At 49.1% G+C, this 15,668-nt stretch overlaps 8 protein-coding genes across 8 annotated transcripts; 3 read left to right on the top strand and 5 right to left on the bottom strand.

Annotated features, from left to right (window-relative positions):
* Positions 1 to 51: 51 nt before the first annotated feature.
* On the bottom strand, positions 52 to 1,322 carry VFPPC_13850 (hypothetical protein; the record flags this gene model as incomplete). The annotated part of the gene is made up of 2 exons (XM_018291622.1): positions 52 to 711; positions 852 to 1,322. The coding sequence occupies 2 exons, from the start codon at positions 1,320 to 1,322 to the stop codon at positions 52 to 54; spliced, it is 1,131 nt and encodes a 376-aa protein (XP_018141478.1).
* Positions 1,323 to 2,629: 1,307 nt separating this feature from the next.
* VFPPC_05483 (ATP-dependent RNA helicase (Hrh1)) lies at positions 2,630 to 4,924 on the bottom strand (the record flags this gene model as incomplete). Its single annotated transcript, XM_018284671.1, has 1 exon — positions 2,630 to 4,924. One exon carries the CDS (start codon positions 4,922 to 4,924, stop codon positions 2,630 to 2,632), a length of 2,295 nt encoding a protein of 764 aa, XP_018141476.1.
* A 436-nt stretch (positions 4,925 to 5,360) lies between these two features.
* VFPPC_17980 (hypothetical protein) lies at positions 5,361 to 5,615 on the bottom strand (the record flags this gene model as incomplete). The annotated part of the gene is made up of 1 exon (XM_022429646.1): positions 5,361 to 5,615. One exon carries the CDS (start codon positions 5,613 to 5,615, stop codon positions 5,361 to 5,363), a length of 255 nt encoding a protein of 84 aa, XP_022285300.1.
* Positions 5,616 to 5,675: 60 nt separating this feature from the next.
* Positions 5,676 to 7,004, bottom strand: VFPPC_17981 (serine/threonine dehydratase, pyridoxal-phosphate-binding site; the record flags this gene model as incomplete). Its single annotated transcript, XM_022429647.1, has 2 exons — positions 5,676 to 5,735; positions 5,847 to 7,004. The coding sequence occupies 2 exons, from the start codon at positions 7,002 to 7,004 to the stop codon at positions 5,676 to 5,678; spliced, it is 1,218 nt and encodes a 405-aa protein (XP_022285299.1).
* A 1,717-nt stretch (positions 7,005 to 8,721) lies between these two features.
* On the top strand, positions 8,722 to 11,358 carry VFPPC_16168 (GTP-binding protein 2; the record flags this gene model as incomplete). Its single annotated transcript, XM_018293921.1, has 1 exon — positions 8,722 to 11,358. One exon carries the CDS (start codon positions 8,722 to 8,724, stop codon positions 11,356 to 11,358), a length of 2,637 nt encoding a protein of 878 aa, XP_018141475.1.
* Positions 11,359 to 11,876: 518 nt separating this feature from the next.
* On the top strand, positions 11,877 to 12,032 carry VFPPC_17982 (hypothetical protein; the record flags this gene model as incomplete). The annotated part of the gene is made up of 1 exon (XM_022429648.1): positions 11,877 to 12,032. The coding sequence occupies one exon, from the start codon at positions 11,877 to 11,879 to the stop codon at positions 12,030 to 12,032; it is 156 nt and encodes a 51-aa protein (XP_022285298.1).
* Positions 12,033 to 12,130: 98 nt separating this feature from the next.
* VFPPC_05481 (uroporphyrinogen decarboxylase) lies at positions 12,131 to 13,764 on the top strand (the record flags this gene model as incomplete). The annotated part of the gene is made up of 5 exons (XM_018284670.1): positions 12,131 to 12,407; positions 12,471 to 12,512; positions 12,576 to 13,111; positions 13,228 to 13,618; positions 13,691 to 13,764. 5 exons carry the CDS (start codon positions 12,131 to 12,133, stop codon positions 13,762 to 13,764), a joined length of 1,320 nt encoding a protein of 439 aa, XP_018141474.1.
* A 624-nt stretch (positions 13,765 to 14,388) lies between these two features.
* VFPPC_16167 (hypothetical protein) lies at positions 14,389 to 14,918 on the bottom strand (the record flags this gene model as incomplete). The annotated part of the gene is made up of 2 exons (XM_018293920.1): positions 14,389 to 14,605; positions 14,686 to 14,918. The coding sequence occupies 2 exons, from the start codon at positions 14,916 to 14,918 to the stop codon at positions 14,389 to 14,391; spliced, it is 450 nt and encodes a 149-aa protein (XP_018141473.1).
* Between the last annotated feature and the right edge of the window lie 750 nt (positions 14,919 to 15,668).

Below are 15,668 nucleotides of genomic sequence, written 5' to 3'. Positions count from 1 at the left end.
CTGAGCCCTGACTTGGGGTCTCGTATCTTCGCTTTGGGCAGTACAGTATGATTATGTTGTTTCTATCGATCCCAAAGTACATAGAACAACTCCACGCCTGACACCATCTGCTTCTTCTCGTATCCTCGTGACATTTGCACCTCGCTGTTGCATAGTATCCACAAAGTCATCTAATGAACCGCCAACACCAAAATATAACCTCTTCGCCGCAACGCATGCCACGGGCTGACCCCCAAAGCTGGACTTTTCGTGTTTTAATATGGCCAAAGTCGTCTCTGTGAATGCCTGAAGAGCAAAAGGGGAATATATCGTTTCTGCACCTAATAACATAGATATGGAGAATGGCGCAAATGAAGTTGTAATCTGATGGCTCGTAGCGGTGTATAGTAATTGGACGAACTCGGCTGACCATCCGCCCGATAGAAAGGAAAGATCAATGCCATAGGTTTGGAGATATGTTTCGAACCCTTGGAGAACGGCGGGTGTTAATTCGAGCTCATCCTCTAGTGAGAAGGCTTCTTGAATATCAGGTGAATTATCCTTGGAATGCAGGGCCCAGGTGAGGATGAAATTGGGCAAAGTGACTAGTTGGAGGACGGATGGATTGTAGTCAGCGAGGACGAAAGAGTACTGCTGGGCTGGCATGGGTGATTGCAGTTCCATCACCCATTGAAACATGGCTAATGACGGAAGGGCAGTGCCGCAGCCGAGCTAGCATATGAGCACCGTTAGCAAATTCTGAACATGGAGATATTTTCTCGGCGGTGATAGTTGCAGCCAGTAACAACAGGGAGGAAATGCTTTTGGTGGAGTGATGGCTCTATCAATCGAAAGGCCAATAAGCTACGTACCTCAATGAACCGAGCAGATTGGTTTGAATAAGATGCTGGATGACTCTGAGCCGCTAGGACTTTGACCAGATCAACACTGCTCTCCCAACTCTTGAAACCACCCTCATAAACACCGGTTTTCACATCATGGTCACCCAGTCCTTCGCCTGCGTTTGTCGCGTCATCCTCCTCTTCAGCCATAAGCTGCACTCTGACGTCCCACAGCTCCCTTCTTGGAAGTCGTACTGTTTTGCCACTGTCAAGCGGTACATCTAATAAGTCGTATGCAACCTTGGACGGCATACTAGATAGCATTGTTTTCAAGCAATGTCTCAAAGGTGGGAGCTGTGGTTTGCCTGGCACGGGAAATGCGCTTGCCTTTCCATCCGGCTTTGGTTGCTGGTGTGGATGAAGCTCCTCGTGTGAAACTGAGCCATCATGTGTGGTGTCGATGTCTATGTCGTCTCCAGAGAAGCCAAACGAAAAGGACATTTTTAAACTTCCAGGTATATATGCCGGGTATGTTGTTGGTGGCTAATTGTTTTATGAAATGGGGGTATTGATTACTCACTCATCAAGAAGTTCGATCAAAACATTGAAGGGTCTGGTGGTCAAGATTTGCACATGGCCGGACCTGATGTGGGTCCAAAGCCAACACACTTTGGTATTAGATCAATCTTGTCAGGACCTGGGAGGAACCTCCAGAGCACCAGACATCACCACCTACCAAGCACCCACTGCTCTCGCCAGTTCAACTTCTCTTCAACTACTGAGGTTCCCAGTGTGTGGGATGGAATCTCTGCTTTATTCATGTAATTTGATTAACTGATCTGCAATAGTTTGGGACTCCATCGCTAGCGCGCTTTAACATCCTGGACGCATTTTTGGACAAACAACAAACCAAACGCAGGCGCATTGCTGCATGCGGCTAAATTTTCCAACCTACGTACCGAGGTCATTGCTCAAATACGAGTCTGTTTGCAAGATATCATATTTCAGCCGCCGGTATTTCGAACACAGCATTTTACAGCCATTATGCATTCATCTATCGCCAGACGTGCTACGGCATCAATGCAGAACGGATTGCGCCAGGCAAACACTGCCCTTCTCCCTCCAATTCCCCTATACAGGCGGCTTTTACGAGCCCACAGGAAGCACCTACCCTCAGAGATGCGTGTCTTGGGCGACGAGTATATCAAGGCTGAGTTTAGGCTGCATCGAAACGTCGACAATCCGGCTCATTTGGTATGTGTACCTGACTGCCTAGTTACCCTTGACTTCTTCACTACTCCCCCTTTCCCAGAGCCCTCCTGAGAACAGTGATATTTAGCTTGCCAAAGGCTAATGAGACGTTAGATCGGATTCCTCACCGAGTGGCAGGCGTATGCACAAAAAATTGAAGGTGATTCTTGGGTCGGTGAAAAGATTGATGAAGCAAAACTTCAAAAGATGAGTGGTGAGTGACACGGAAAGATTCGCTTCATCCTGCCTTTGCCAATGATTTACACTGGCCTTGCTCGATTTGGTGTTATCTGTGGACAGCCCCAGAACTTCATTTTCCCGCTGACAGAAGCTTGCACTATAGACGAGCAAATACATCAACTGTACGAACTAATGCAGGCGATTCAACATCGACGCAAAGATGGCTTCTCATAACGGTGAGTTGTGAGCACCGCTTGCCAAGTGTAGTATCATTGTAACTAGTGTACCAAAATATCACGCATAGTAACCACTGTCAAAATTTTATAAACAAGGCTATGCAGAGGCTCGAGTATATTATTTGGTATGAAGCGTTGAATCTATCGCTGGAGTGCCTCCTCGATCCATGTTGCTCGAACAGCGCTCACCTTCTTGGCATAGTTTTTGTTTGTGTAAACATGGTCCAAAAACATCAATGCCTCCTTCTTCTGCCCATGGAGCACACTTGCCGGGTGAATAGCCACCACATGCTTGCCATACACAGTGACATAACTTGCGTCAGGAGCCAGCATTGCCGTCTTCAAGGCATATCCCCGAAGAAAGCATCGTAGAACGGTCTCGGCCCTTTCGGGACTCAAAGGTGTGAACGGCTGAGGATCAGGTAAAGGTGGTTCAGCCAGCAGTTTTTCCTTCAAACAAATGCCCCGCAGTTGTCTCCGGATATTCATGGCTTGCCTCATATTTCGCATGTTGATTTTCTTCTGTTTACACCATTCAATCCTGTTGGTATTCTCGGCGGTATATCGTTGCATAGTCGTTAAGTATGTTATTAAATCCCCTTCACGGCGTTGGATCTCTTTCCGAGAGACCTCCATCTGCTCCTGTCCTTCCTCCGACTGTACCTGTAGGAATATGTCTTCCCCTGCAGTGATGCATGATATTATATCAATGACTTCGATAACACAGTCAAAGTCAGGTCTCTCAGCTGCCAGAAGTACGGCACCCATAGGAGCCGGAATGGGCAAACGGGCCATTTTCTCACCAATTGATGTGATAGAGCCATCATCACCAAGGGCGCCAAGGTAGTGCAAATTGAGAAGAGCCCTTTCGATCGCCTCTATTTCCGGCGCATCCATTAACGGGAAAGCCAGCACATCTTGAATGCCACGGGCCTTCATGGTCAACACAGCCCCGAGCACGTCATTTCGCAGGATCTCGGGAAGATCAGACTCCTGCAGTGTGTCAAATGCTTCTGCTGTGTAGAGTCTAAAGCATTTCCCGGGGGCTTCACGGCCAGCTCGACCAGTACGTTGGACAGCGGATGATTTGGAGATGGGTTTTGCTAGCAATGACTCCATGCCCAACCTCGGTCTGTACTGCTTTATCTTGGCCTTGCCACCATCGACGACATATCGGACTCCAGGCACGGTGACTGAGGTTTCGGCAATATTTGTAGCGAGAACAACCTTTCTTGTGAACTTTGCCGAAGTTGGAAGAAATGCTTCTCGTTGCCCATCGATAGATAATTGGCCATACAGTGGGAAGACTTTTACCTTGGGCACATTGGAGGCTAACGTAGCTGCATATTCCTCGATTAACTTCTGGGCGGATTCAATTTCTTCTTGGCCTGTCATAAATGCCAGTATGTCACCTGGCAAAGGCTCCTCCAGATGTATTTTGAATATTTTCTTGACAAGTGAGTCCTGGACGTCAGCTACTGGCTGAGGTTCGTAGGTAACTTCCACAGGGAATTGGCGACCTTTGATGTGAAGAACTTGAACTAGATCGGGGCCACCGTCTGCTGCAGGTCTGTTGAAAAATGATTGAATGACATCGACGTCGGCTGTGGCACTCATGATAACAACTTTTAGCGGAACTCCGCCGCGCATACTGTTGTCAGATGAAAGTATCTGCTTCAAAAAACCAACAAGTAGATCCACATCCAGGCTGCGTTCGTGAATTTCGTCAACGATAATAGCACTGTACCGTCTTAGATAGGGATCCCTGAGAAGTTCTTGGAGAAGCGTTCCTTCGGTGAGAAATTTGATCCTTGTTCCTCTCGGAACTTGATGGTCAAATCGAACAGAATAACCCACGAGCCCATCCGTTCTCCCCTTCCCAAGAGGCGTGCCAGCTTCCTGAGAGACTCTGTGAGCCAGAGTGGTGGCAGCTACCCTCCTGGGCTGTGTGATGGCAATACAGCCGCCGACAGATATGTCTTCTTCGGATCCGGGAGTCTTGACCTTCTGTCGCCTGCACCAGGACTCTTGGTAAAGGAACTGCGGGACCTGTGTACTCTTACCCGAACCAGTTTCGCCGACCAGAACGAGCACACGATTAGTCGACCCACGAAGGCTTGCTTGGATTTGAGAACGATGTTGCCATATGGGGAGCTCTCGCCGTGTCTTTAGCAAGCTAGGGTCTTCAGTTCCTTGTATCCTTGGCGACTTCAGCAGATTCTTTTGAGCTTCTTTCCTGGAGAAAGTGGCAATATGCGCTGTTTCATGTTCCGCGACAGACTCGGGTGACTCTTCAATCTTTTTGTCTGTCTTGCCCGATGATGAGCTAAGATAGCCATCGAGAGAGATGATTTTCCCTCCAATACTGATTGTCTGAGACGATGATTGTAGCTTGCGCCGCTTGGGAGAACGCCTTGTGGTATTTTCAGATGACATAGCAGTTTGGCTGCTACTGGATGTTTGGGAGTTGTCAGGTGTATAGTGTATGCAAGACGACCAGCGAAGTGAAGGAGTGGTGTGCAAGATATCACAGCAGCGGCAGCTCTTGGATTTTTTTTGGGGGGGTACCTTGGTACTTAAAAAAGGTGAACTGGTTCAATTGGCTGGCATGGGGCTGTCCCCACTGCAGGGCGTCCCCGTCCAGCACTGTAACCTCTAGCACAACGCCCAACTGCAACTTCACATGATTGATCCTGAGGGGAATGTCAAGGTCGCCATTTATTTCGACATGGGGCGATCCATGTTTGCTTCCCAAGGCTGCATGATGCGGCAAGTATCGACTTATTGAAGGACGCGGCATACTTCCACAGCATAGTCTTGTCTGACATTCCTTACAAACATCACATAATAGTGGGTTTACAGCTAAATGGGCTCACCTATTCCAAGGTTCGAAGTATCGTGCAGTCGAATAATGGACATGTAACGGCATCGAAACATGCCCAATGCTTTTACATCCAAACTGGGGACAGTTCGTGGCACCATCCACTTCAGTAGTTGAAATGTGACACACAATACATCGACACCATGCTTCAAACATGGCACTGGAACAGAAAACTAACTTTGTCATCCATAGATCTTTGTTGAAGACACTACCAAACAGTATGAATGTGTCGTTAAATGTACGCATACTGGGCACTTCTGCATTAATGTCTGTTGCTTAGTTGTTGGTAGGATGTTGGTAACATCTCTACTTAATGCGCGCCAGACGTTCTCGGTTCAACATAGTAGCGTCCCCAACAGCATCGCTCTGCGGATGTTTGTCAGCACAATACAGGTTGGGTTTGCAAATAGATGGCTGGAGCTTTTACCTTGGTCATAATTCTGTCAATTTGTTTGTTTTGAGACCGCACCTCATCACCAATGGCTCTTCGACTAAATTCATCATCGACACCTGTTGCCCGAGCTCATCAAGTCCGGCATCAATATCATCTTCAATTCTATTTGCCTCTTCGTCTTCGTCCTCCAAGTTGAATTTGCCATAATCCTTCTTGCGGGTTTGAGGACGCGGGCGGTCGGCAGCATTGATTTCCTTGAAGGTGGATTCCATGCGCTGGTTAGAGGAGTAGGCATCCTGGCGAGTTGCCTCTCTCTGATCTCTCTCGGATCTATATCTTGTCAAGACATCTTCGTCTGCCTTTTGCTGTCGAGCCTTCGATGTGAAGGGGTTCCCAACATGAACTGCAAACATACTCCTGTTGAGCGTCTTGAGCTCTGCTGCCCTATCCTGCGCAACCTTGTTCTGGTTGGCAGCAAGATCGAGATTCTTTTCTGTATTGTGCAGCCTTTCGCCTTGGACGCCGAGTCTCGCAAGTGTTGCCTGCCCGACTTCATTTGCTTGTCTCGCCATCTGGACTGAGCGAGAAACTGATGACGAGCTTTCTTGCTGAATCTGTCGCTTCTCCGCAAGAATTGCCCGATACTCTGCTTCCTCCTGTTCCTCAGCCGTCAGCTCCCTTTGTTCGCCATAACCACCGTAGGAGTCGCCCCCTGCGCCAGGCTGGCTGTACGATGTGTACGACGTTGTAGCCGGAGCTGGGGATGATTGTAATCCTTGAGGCTGACGATCTGACGGTCCAGAAAAAGCAGCCTCACGGCTCTCGTCACGCCCATCATTGCTTTGGCTAAACCCACCATAGCCTCCCGGACCGCGAGCACCACTGGCTGAATTATTGTATCGATCTGACCCATACCCGCCGCCAGATCCATATCGGTCGGCACCGTACCCCGTAGACGAAGGAGGACCGTAACTGCTGCTTGAGGCTAGACTTTGGTTACCAGAACCATTTCCACCGCTGGGCCTCCCTCCTTGTTCGTTGGAAGAGGGAGAGGACTTCTGCTGACCAGCGATGGCGCCAGCTCGAGCTTGCTGATAGGGAGACATATTTGCATATTTCGCACTGTCAGTATACGGGTCGTTGGCCCCTTGTTGGGCGTATGGGTTGTCCGCCTGTGAGGACTGCGATGACTTCTTACGGCCGCCGTCGTCACCTTTCTTTCCGAACCCGAACTTTTTCATCGTGCGAAGCTCTGCAGCAGCAAATCAGCCCAACCTAACAGAAAGAATTGAATGCGATGATTCAAAATGCTCTGACAATAGACGGATGTTGTTTTGGTGAACTTGGGAGTTGAAAGGAGCAAGTGTATCGTCGAGTGTTCAAATGATGTATTGCAAAGCGATGGGCTGCAGGAGCACTGGGAGGTAACAAAGGGTCAAAGGTCGGACCCGCCAGACCCCCCACTCCATGTCTGGTCTGGTCTGGTCTGGTGGAACGGAACCTGACTTGCCCGACCAGGCCCAACTGACCAGACCAGAAAAGAACCTGCCAAACCTATTGACTCCGGACTGCAAATGGATTACGGGGTAGGTTCCATGTCCCAACATTGAAGCAGCCAAGACACGCTGGGGGCTGGCTACCTGCCTTCATGAAGGTACATGTACCTGTTGCGCGTCCAGTGCCATCCATGTATGTCTGTAACCAGACCAGACACGACTCATCACAGCACCAGACAGTCGCACAATCTTCAGTCGACAGGTATGGTGTTTCACAGTGGCGGCTGACGGCGCATCCAGTGGCAAACTGACCACATGTACTAAGTAGATATGAATGTCTCCAAGCCTTCCCTGCGCCTCCTTGTCGCTTTTAATAGCACTTGGCATTTCAAGTTGATTCTTAGAATTCGTTGACTAGTGTTGATTGCCTAATTGTTCTTCTGCCATGTAGGCTGCTGTAATTTTCGAGCTTTCAGAAGATGTCGCTTTCTTTGTCACCCCATTCCATCCTGCTTGGATCCAGCACTGATTATGGTGGTGGGTTTCAAAGACCACCTACCAAATACATTGGCATGACGAAAAGGAGGCTACGATAGTGGCCAGGTAAACAATGGCGAGGGGAAAGGGGCCTTTCTATTTGCTATCAATTGGTTGATGTTCCAAGATGCCAGCGGAATCCTAGTTTAACCCATGGAGTCAAGCGTTTCATCAACACCACCGTGGTCATCTCGAATATCTTGCATTTAATCTCGTCAGATTTGACAGCCTTCGACATTTAATTGTAGTGCAATTATTAAATATAGCTACGTCTGTCGCTTTGTCAGACCAGGAAGTCTGGTGCTCCTGGCCTAGGAAAGTATTGTGCTGATGGATATTGACTTCAAGAGGACAACATCGTTGTGTTGTATTGCACAGTGTCCAGCCGAGGCGACCAGGCATTGATTGAAACAATCATGAAAATGCCAAGTCGACTGGTAATTACTTGTGCACTTAACTTGTGCTAGAGGTGCATTGATTGTTGGGCATGTGGCGACGAAACAGCCACCAGACACCAGACTCGTAAACATGTTAATAATACATTGAAGTCTGCATGTGGTCGTGGTCCGGCCGGGCCAAGCACCACCGCACTGCTGAGTCGTTCGGCCAGGCCTGGCCCGGCATGATCTTCAGCCCACCGTGACCGGGCTGGTGACTCTTACCAACCCAACGTCTAGCAGCACCCAAAAACGGCCGACGAACCTCCCAGGAACCATACCGTCTTAGACTTTAGTTCACAGTTCTTGATAAGATGATATCGTGTCATCAAATGATAAATTCATCACTGGCACCACACCGCACTAAACTCCTACAATTGAGGATATCCTACCCCATTCAAAGGTAATCGGTCCCTTAGACGGCAACAAGAACAAAATCGGCCATTCGTCCAAGTTCAGTCGTGCCGTTTCAGCATACTTGAGAGGCGATGGCTTCAATATTTACATACGACCCGGACCCGCCGCGAGTTTCTTCCCCTTGGTTGGCCCCTGAAGACTCTGACGTACCGCGCAAGTTAACGCAACAGGGTGCAAGTCAGGGATTGCTGTCGGATTATGGTGTTGAGAAGTTACGGGCGGAGCCTCAGGAGGGCCCGACAGAGTATAAACTGCATCTGCTCCTGAGACCAAGAAGAGCATTCAAATCCATGAGCACTATCCAGCAGCTGAAGAATTCCCAAGCTGCCGACGCACAGGACACAACTGGTGCGAGACCACCAGTGTTGGCTACACCGGCATCATCGAATCAACCTCGACAGGAACGGTTGAAACATCTTACAACACAACTTCTATGGCGTCTTCAGCAGTCATCACCATATCATGCTACCAGCTCCAAGGAACTGGCAATTCCCAAGCTCCCAGCGGACAATATTGAGCTTTGTTCGCCAATCAGGCTGGAGCCCTTGGTACCAGGACTTGAAGAGTCAAGGGGAGCCTTGTATGAGATAGGAGTCTCTGATGACGGGACATTGGTTGGATTAACAAAGGATGAAATGACTGAAAGCATAACCACTCTGCGTGTCATGGCTGCCAGCCTTGGCTGCACTGTGGACGTGATCCGTATGGTAATCGTTGGGGACTGCCAATGGGAGGAGGTTACGCCCTACTGTAATAAGAACGACCAGGAACTGAGCTTTGTTACGAGACAGGGAAAGTTATGGGTAGCAGAAGCACTTGTAACGCCCAATCTTGGACTCCGTGGCATTTCAGGCGCAGATTATGGGAATCCCGATCAAGGCACAATGAAAACAAGTGGCCCGGTTTCCTTGACTCCTGAGCAAGTCGCTGTGCCTAGTAGAGGTAGCTCGACGACTCCGCAACTCAGAATAACACTTACTGGACCAACTACGTCAGGCAAATCGAGTTTGCTTGGAACATTGTCAACCGGAACTCTGGATAATGGCCGAGGAAAAAGCCGCTTAAGCCTGCTAAAGCATCGTCATGAGATGGTGTCTGGTGTGACAAGTTCAATAGCCCAGGAGCTCATTGGATACAAGGGCAGCTCGATTTTGAACTTTTCGCAGGGAAACATAGAGTCATGGGTGGACATTCATGATTGCGCAGAGCATGGCAGACTGGTGTTCCTTTCCGACTCAGGGGGACACCCTAGGTATCGACGAACCGTATTACGCGGGCTTATGAATTGGGCTCCCCATTGGAGTGTTCTTTGCATCGCCGCAGATGCCTCAGAAGATATCTCGACAGGAATAGGTGCAACTTCGTCAGCCAAGGACGTGCTGGGCACCGCCGCAGCAGGCATTGATCTGGTGCGTGCGCATTTAAACCTAGCCCTCAAATTGGACGTGCCGATGGCAGTGGTCATCACAAAGCTAGACTTGGCGTCAAAACAAAGCCTACAAAAGACGTTGACAAAAATTCTGGCAGCTATCAAAGACGCAGGACGAATACCAAAGATTCTTCAGCCAGATCAAATACAGCATGACGATTTGCGAGACATCCCCTGTGGAGATCTTGCCAAGGTGGACGCCATAGTGAAGAGCATTACGGAAAGCGATGACTTAACTTCGTGTGTCCCTATCATTCTCACGAGCGCGGTGAAAGGCGTTGGTGTCGGCTTGGTGCATGCCCTTCTTGCCAACCTACCACTGCCAGGTATACCAACATCACGAGACTACGTAGGCATGGCGTTGAACCCAGAACAACCCAAATGTCTGTTTCATGTTGACGACACATTCAATTTACCAAATTCGTATGGCACATTGGCAACCAGTAATCGACAGGCTACAGGTCGCGGGGTGGTAGTTTCGGGCCATGTGCGCTTCGGAAGTTTCTCAGTTGGAGACAGAATTGTGCTTGGGCCTTTCCAGCCAGAGGATGAAGAGTCACGCGGTCTAGGCTTAACCAGTGAAGATAGACCATCACCGGGAGCCTATGGTCTGTCGATATCTCATCCATCCTCGGCGGAATTAGCCCGGATAGCCATGAAAAGTGCCGTCTCAGCGTCTGTCATACCCGGAGAGTGGCATACAGCGCAGATTGTTAGTATTCGTAACTTGCGACTACCTGTACGGACACTAGAACCTGGGCAGGCTGGATCAATTGGTCTCGTTTTTAGCATGGCGGAAAACTCATTAAGTTCCCCATTGACGGAGACGCCTCGTGTTCGTCGGGGCATGGTCGTTGCCATACCTTCGAAGCACATGCTAGATACAAACTTGTCTCTTCAGGCAGCCAGCGGCTTCACGGCTTCATTTACTGACCCTGCGATTCGATCTCTTACGTCGGGCTCTTTTGTCAATGTCTATGTCGCGAGCGTGAGGGCCGCTGCTAGAATTTTGCGGGTTTCTCGCAGTCAATGGCATCGAAGTCACACTGCCACAAGTAACGACGATATCGAAGATATATTTAGTCTGAATACGGATCTTGAGACTGCGGACCCTACCGTGGACGAAGGACATTCATGGTCTGGTGAGGTGTGCCTGGAATTGCTTCATAGTCGAGAATGGATTGAGCTGGGCTCCACGGTAATACTCTTAGAAGGTGGTAGTCAAGATCGATCGGGCCTCGAAGGATTTGTGGGCAAAGTTATTGAGATAGTGGACTAATTTAGACCCAGGTAGAAGGCAGTGAGGATATGTAATTGGATGGCAGAATCTGGAACAACTGATATGATTGTTCCAACAAGGTCTGGGTATTGAGATGCTAGCATTATGGTCCAAATGTTCTATTAAGCCAGCCCTGGCTTGATTTCCCACACCTAGATTCCCTATTAGACTCGTACCAGTCCATAAAACAACGTCCATGTCAGGATAAACCCTGGGAGCCCATTAAATATACCACTCGTCCAGAAATCGAAAGCACTAGTAAAATATCGGCCAGTACTAAGAGGCGGCCGGCCCTCTGCCAATGATTCTGGTGCCATCTGAAGTCCATAAAACGCCAAGGAGGTTACGATAGACAAAAGGATGTAAAATAAGAAGCCGCCATATGACTCTAACCCAAGTATACCGGCCGCGACACCAAACAAGGACGCAGTGAGACTTTGCAAATTGGATAGCACCTGAACAAACGAGGCGTTAGCAACTAGGGCGGACAAACTAATCCTATACAGTTGGCTCAGACAATGCCAAAGCCATTACCTTTGTATTATGAACCACCGAGTCTGGGACAATGGGGTGGATTTGATACTCCTTTTCGGACGGCATTGCGAAAGGATCGTCCGAAACGTGTAGCCTGCAGCAAATTATCGGATCGCTATAACCCAACTTCGGGGTGGTAGAAAAATAAAATCGAGTTCGGTCACGCTGGGGCGTAACGCGAGGGCATCGACATTGACTCTGTTGGTTGGAGAAACCCTCGTTCACGACTTGTGTCGAGATGGCTGACCTCAATGCTCCCGCGACAACAAGCTCCCATCTTGGGTGTCGCCTTGGAATGGCTGGTCAGCCGCCGGGCCGAAAAGCTCCGTCAACAGCTCCGGAAGGATCAATACTTGGCACTACCCGCGAGCTGCCCCGCGCTCGGCTGCCCAATCTTGGCGGGGTGATTGCACCAGAATATTTCATCCCAACTGCAAAGCTGTTGGCAACTATTCGAGCCATGGAGCATTCATTCGAGCCATTGAAGAACGACCTTTTACTACGGGCCGCATGGGGTGCGTTCTTAGCATTACTATGCCTTTCAACTTTGATAGACAACGCTGACTGCTAATATTCAGGCCAGGAGGTGGAGCGTCCGCCAATGTGGGTGATGAGGCAAGGTGAGTAATGCGATTCTACGAAGCAAAGCTGTTCAGATCTGGCAAATTGATGAGTAATTTCAGCTGGCCGTTATCTTCCGGAATATCATGAAGCAAAAGGCAACCGCGACTTTTTCGAATGCTGCCGCGACCCCGAGGTCGCTTCAACCCTGACGCTCCAACCCGTCGAACGCTTTGCAGGATTACTTGATGCTGCAATCATATTTTCAGATATTCTCGTAATCCCACAGGCCATGGGAATGGAGGTTGAGATGGTAGACAAGAAAGGCCCGCATTTCCCCAGCCCTCTGAAGAACCCCGCGGATGGCCAATACGACCAAGTTCTTAGAAGAGATGTGCAGGTTGCACAAGAATTAGATTACGTGTATAAGGCTATCACACTTACGAGGAAGAAGCTTGCTGGGAAGGTACCACTTATCGGCTTCTGTGGTGCTCCATGGACTCTCTTTTGTTACATGGTTGAGGGCGGAGGTACCAAGCTGTTCGCCCAGAGCAAAACGTGGGTTTACAAATACCCAAAGATGAGCAAAGCGCTTCTACAAAAAATTGCAGACATCTGCGTAGATCACCTGGCCCTACAAGTAAAGGCTGGTGCACAGGTATGACGCTCAACTTGACTTTACGCAATGGCCAAGCCGGCTTCCCTTTCTCAATTTTTTTCTCTGGTTGGCTTTGTTGTGCATGGGCTAACGGTTCACCACACTTCTAATTCCAGATGGTCATGGTGTTTGATTCCTGGGCTGGAGAATTATCTCCATCGTCTTTCCGTGAATTCTCCGAACCCTACTTAGCACACATTTCTCAAAAGCTACCGAGCAAGTTGAAGAGTATGGGGCTAGATTCTGTTCCTATGACAGTGTTCCCCAAGGGTGCGTGGTATGCTCTAGACTCTGTGTGCAATCTGGGATACAACGTTGTAGGCATGGATTGGCTCCAAGATCCTGAGACTGCTGTCAAAATTCGTGGATCACGCAACGTAGTTTTCCAAGGCAATGCTGACCCTGGTGTCTTGTACGGAACGAAAGAAGCAATAACACTAGCGGTGGAACAGATGGTCAAAGGATTTTGGGTGGGCAAAAAGGGTTGGATTGCTAACTTGGGACATGGTACGAGCACAAACCTCATCATCTATGCTGTTGAATGTTTGAGAAAATGGCTAATTAATGAATCGGATATAGGAATTACACCTGGCGTTGATCCCGACAACTTGAAGCATTTCTTCCAAGAAATTCATAGGCTGACAACCAACTAAGCTATTCTCTGGTTCGAATTTTCTGGGGCTGTTCCTTGGAAGGGAAGCTCGTCTCGTTGATAGAGCCAGATGCCATTTTCAGGGGTTGGGTGAGACCATTACCCAAGGAAACGAAATGCGGATGACGTCCGGGCTAGGCAACTAGGAAGGGTCCCTCAACTAGTGCAGAGTACGAAAAAGTTATGTTTCCACTCTATTATCATGAGATTGTAGACTATTGTCATGTATATTCCGCCAAATCTCATATCTACAGGTCCTTATCATATACGCCAATGCATTTTGCATTCCCTTTTGCCATAATCTGATGTTAAGTTGTTGATTGGATAGTACAAATCCCTAAGCACATAGAAGATACCACCACTCCAGAAACTTCGACAGCCAACAGTAAGAGCAATTATAACCACCGAGTAGAAAAGTAGAACAAACAACCGAGTTGCGAGTACATAGCCGACACCTAAACTAGCTCATAAATTTGAAAAACATAAACCAAGAAACAGACGTCAACAAGTTTGAGAGTCAGTCCATGACGCTGAAAAGACTACATAATGATTGGTGACGTGAACTCCAAGGGCAAGCTTGCACATCTTTCATTCCGCCGTTGGCAACTCACCTGATACTCCCAGCCTAAGGCCTTTTCCCAAAGAGCCAGTTCTTGCGCTTAGCTGCAGTTGCATCTGGCTCTGGGCTCGAGGTTGTGTTCTGGTCTGGGGCATCCTCTGCCACTGCCTGCTCGCGGCTACCCTTCCGAGCCAGTTCAGCCATGTCTTCGTTTTCGCGAAATACGTTGCCGGCACCACCGCGACCGGAGTGTTGGGCACCAGAACTGTATCGTCTCGGAACTCTGAGAACAGTTGTAAATTCGTAAGTTGGCATTGTCGATAACCGTTGGGTTGTGGGTGAAGTATTGACGCAAATACTTACGCTTCAACATCCTGTCGCAAGCGGGTCTCGCGGGGGTCGTCGTTTTTGGCCATGTTTCCAGTGCCACCACGACCGGTGGTGACTACTGGCTTCTTTAGCACTGGGGTTTCGAGGTCTGAAGGGTTGAGTTTTGGTGATTGTGAGGCACTGAGCATGTTGCCGGCACCGCCGCGACCGTGGGACGATAGTTGCGACGTCATTGCCGATCTGCTCGCTTCGTTCTTCTGTGCCATACTTGAACTTTGCGAGCCAATGGTGGAGGAATCGAGGGTGCAGATATGGTCGTCGATATGTGTGTCATCAGACTGTTGCCCTTGCTAGGTTCCGGCTTGGGGACAGGACTGGATTGCTCTTGACACTTATGAGAGGGGCCTGGTCTGGTGGGCAGCTACACACATACCAAGGTTCGTCCGCAGTGGCCTCGGACGCCACGATACTAGCTGCGGGCCGGCAAACCAAGCGACGCGAGCCGTTTACGCTCAAAGACAACTCGTCGCAATTCCGCTACGGAGGATATGACCTTCGTGAGGGTCAAGGAAGCAGGGACTGCTGGGAACAGGACGGGTAACAGGGTAAAATAGTAACATGAAAGGATTGAAGGTAATTAGAGCTTTGTACCCGCTTTTCTGAGGCGCATGCATGTCTTTGCCAATGCTCGCCAACCAACTGTCGGCATCCTTCCAATAGCTGGCTGGTGTGCACATCTCAACCAACCTGGCACAGAAGTGAACTGGCTGTGAAGGCCATGCACATGTCGATATGCGACCGTTTAATTGGCCATTGCCAACTTTTTGGTGGAGCTTTATCCTACTCAAGCTCCTGTGTGCGACTCGTGCCTGATTCTATTGATACATTGTAAGAATACCAGCAGACGTTGGCGGAACGGTCCAGTACCTACAGCGACATATGTACATGACCAAATTGGACAGACTTCTAAAGCATAAACATGGGCTAGCATACAAAATGGTGATATTTACCTACGT

The sequence above is a fragment of the Pochonia chlamydosporia genome, chromosome 5 (assembly GCF_001653235.2).
Source record: "Pochonia chlamydosporia 170 chromosome 5, whole genome shotgun sequence".
NCBI classification, from domain to species: Eukaryota; Fungi; Ascomycota; class Sordariomycetes; order Hypocreales; family Clavicipitaceae; genus Pochonia; species Pochonia chlamydosporia.
Note: the sequence above shows the minus strand (reverse complement) of the source record. Positions and strands in the feature narration are given on the sequence as shown.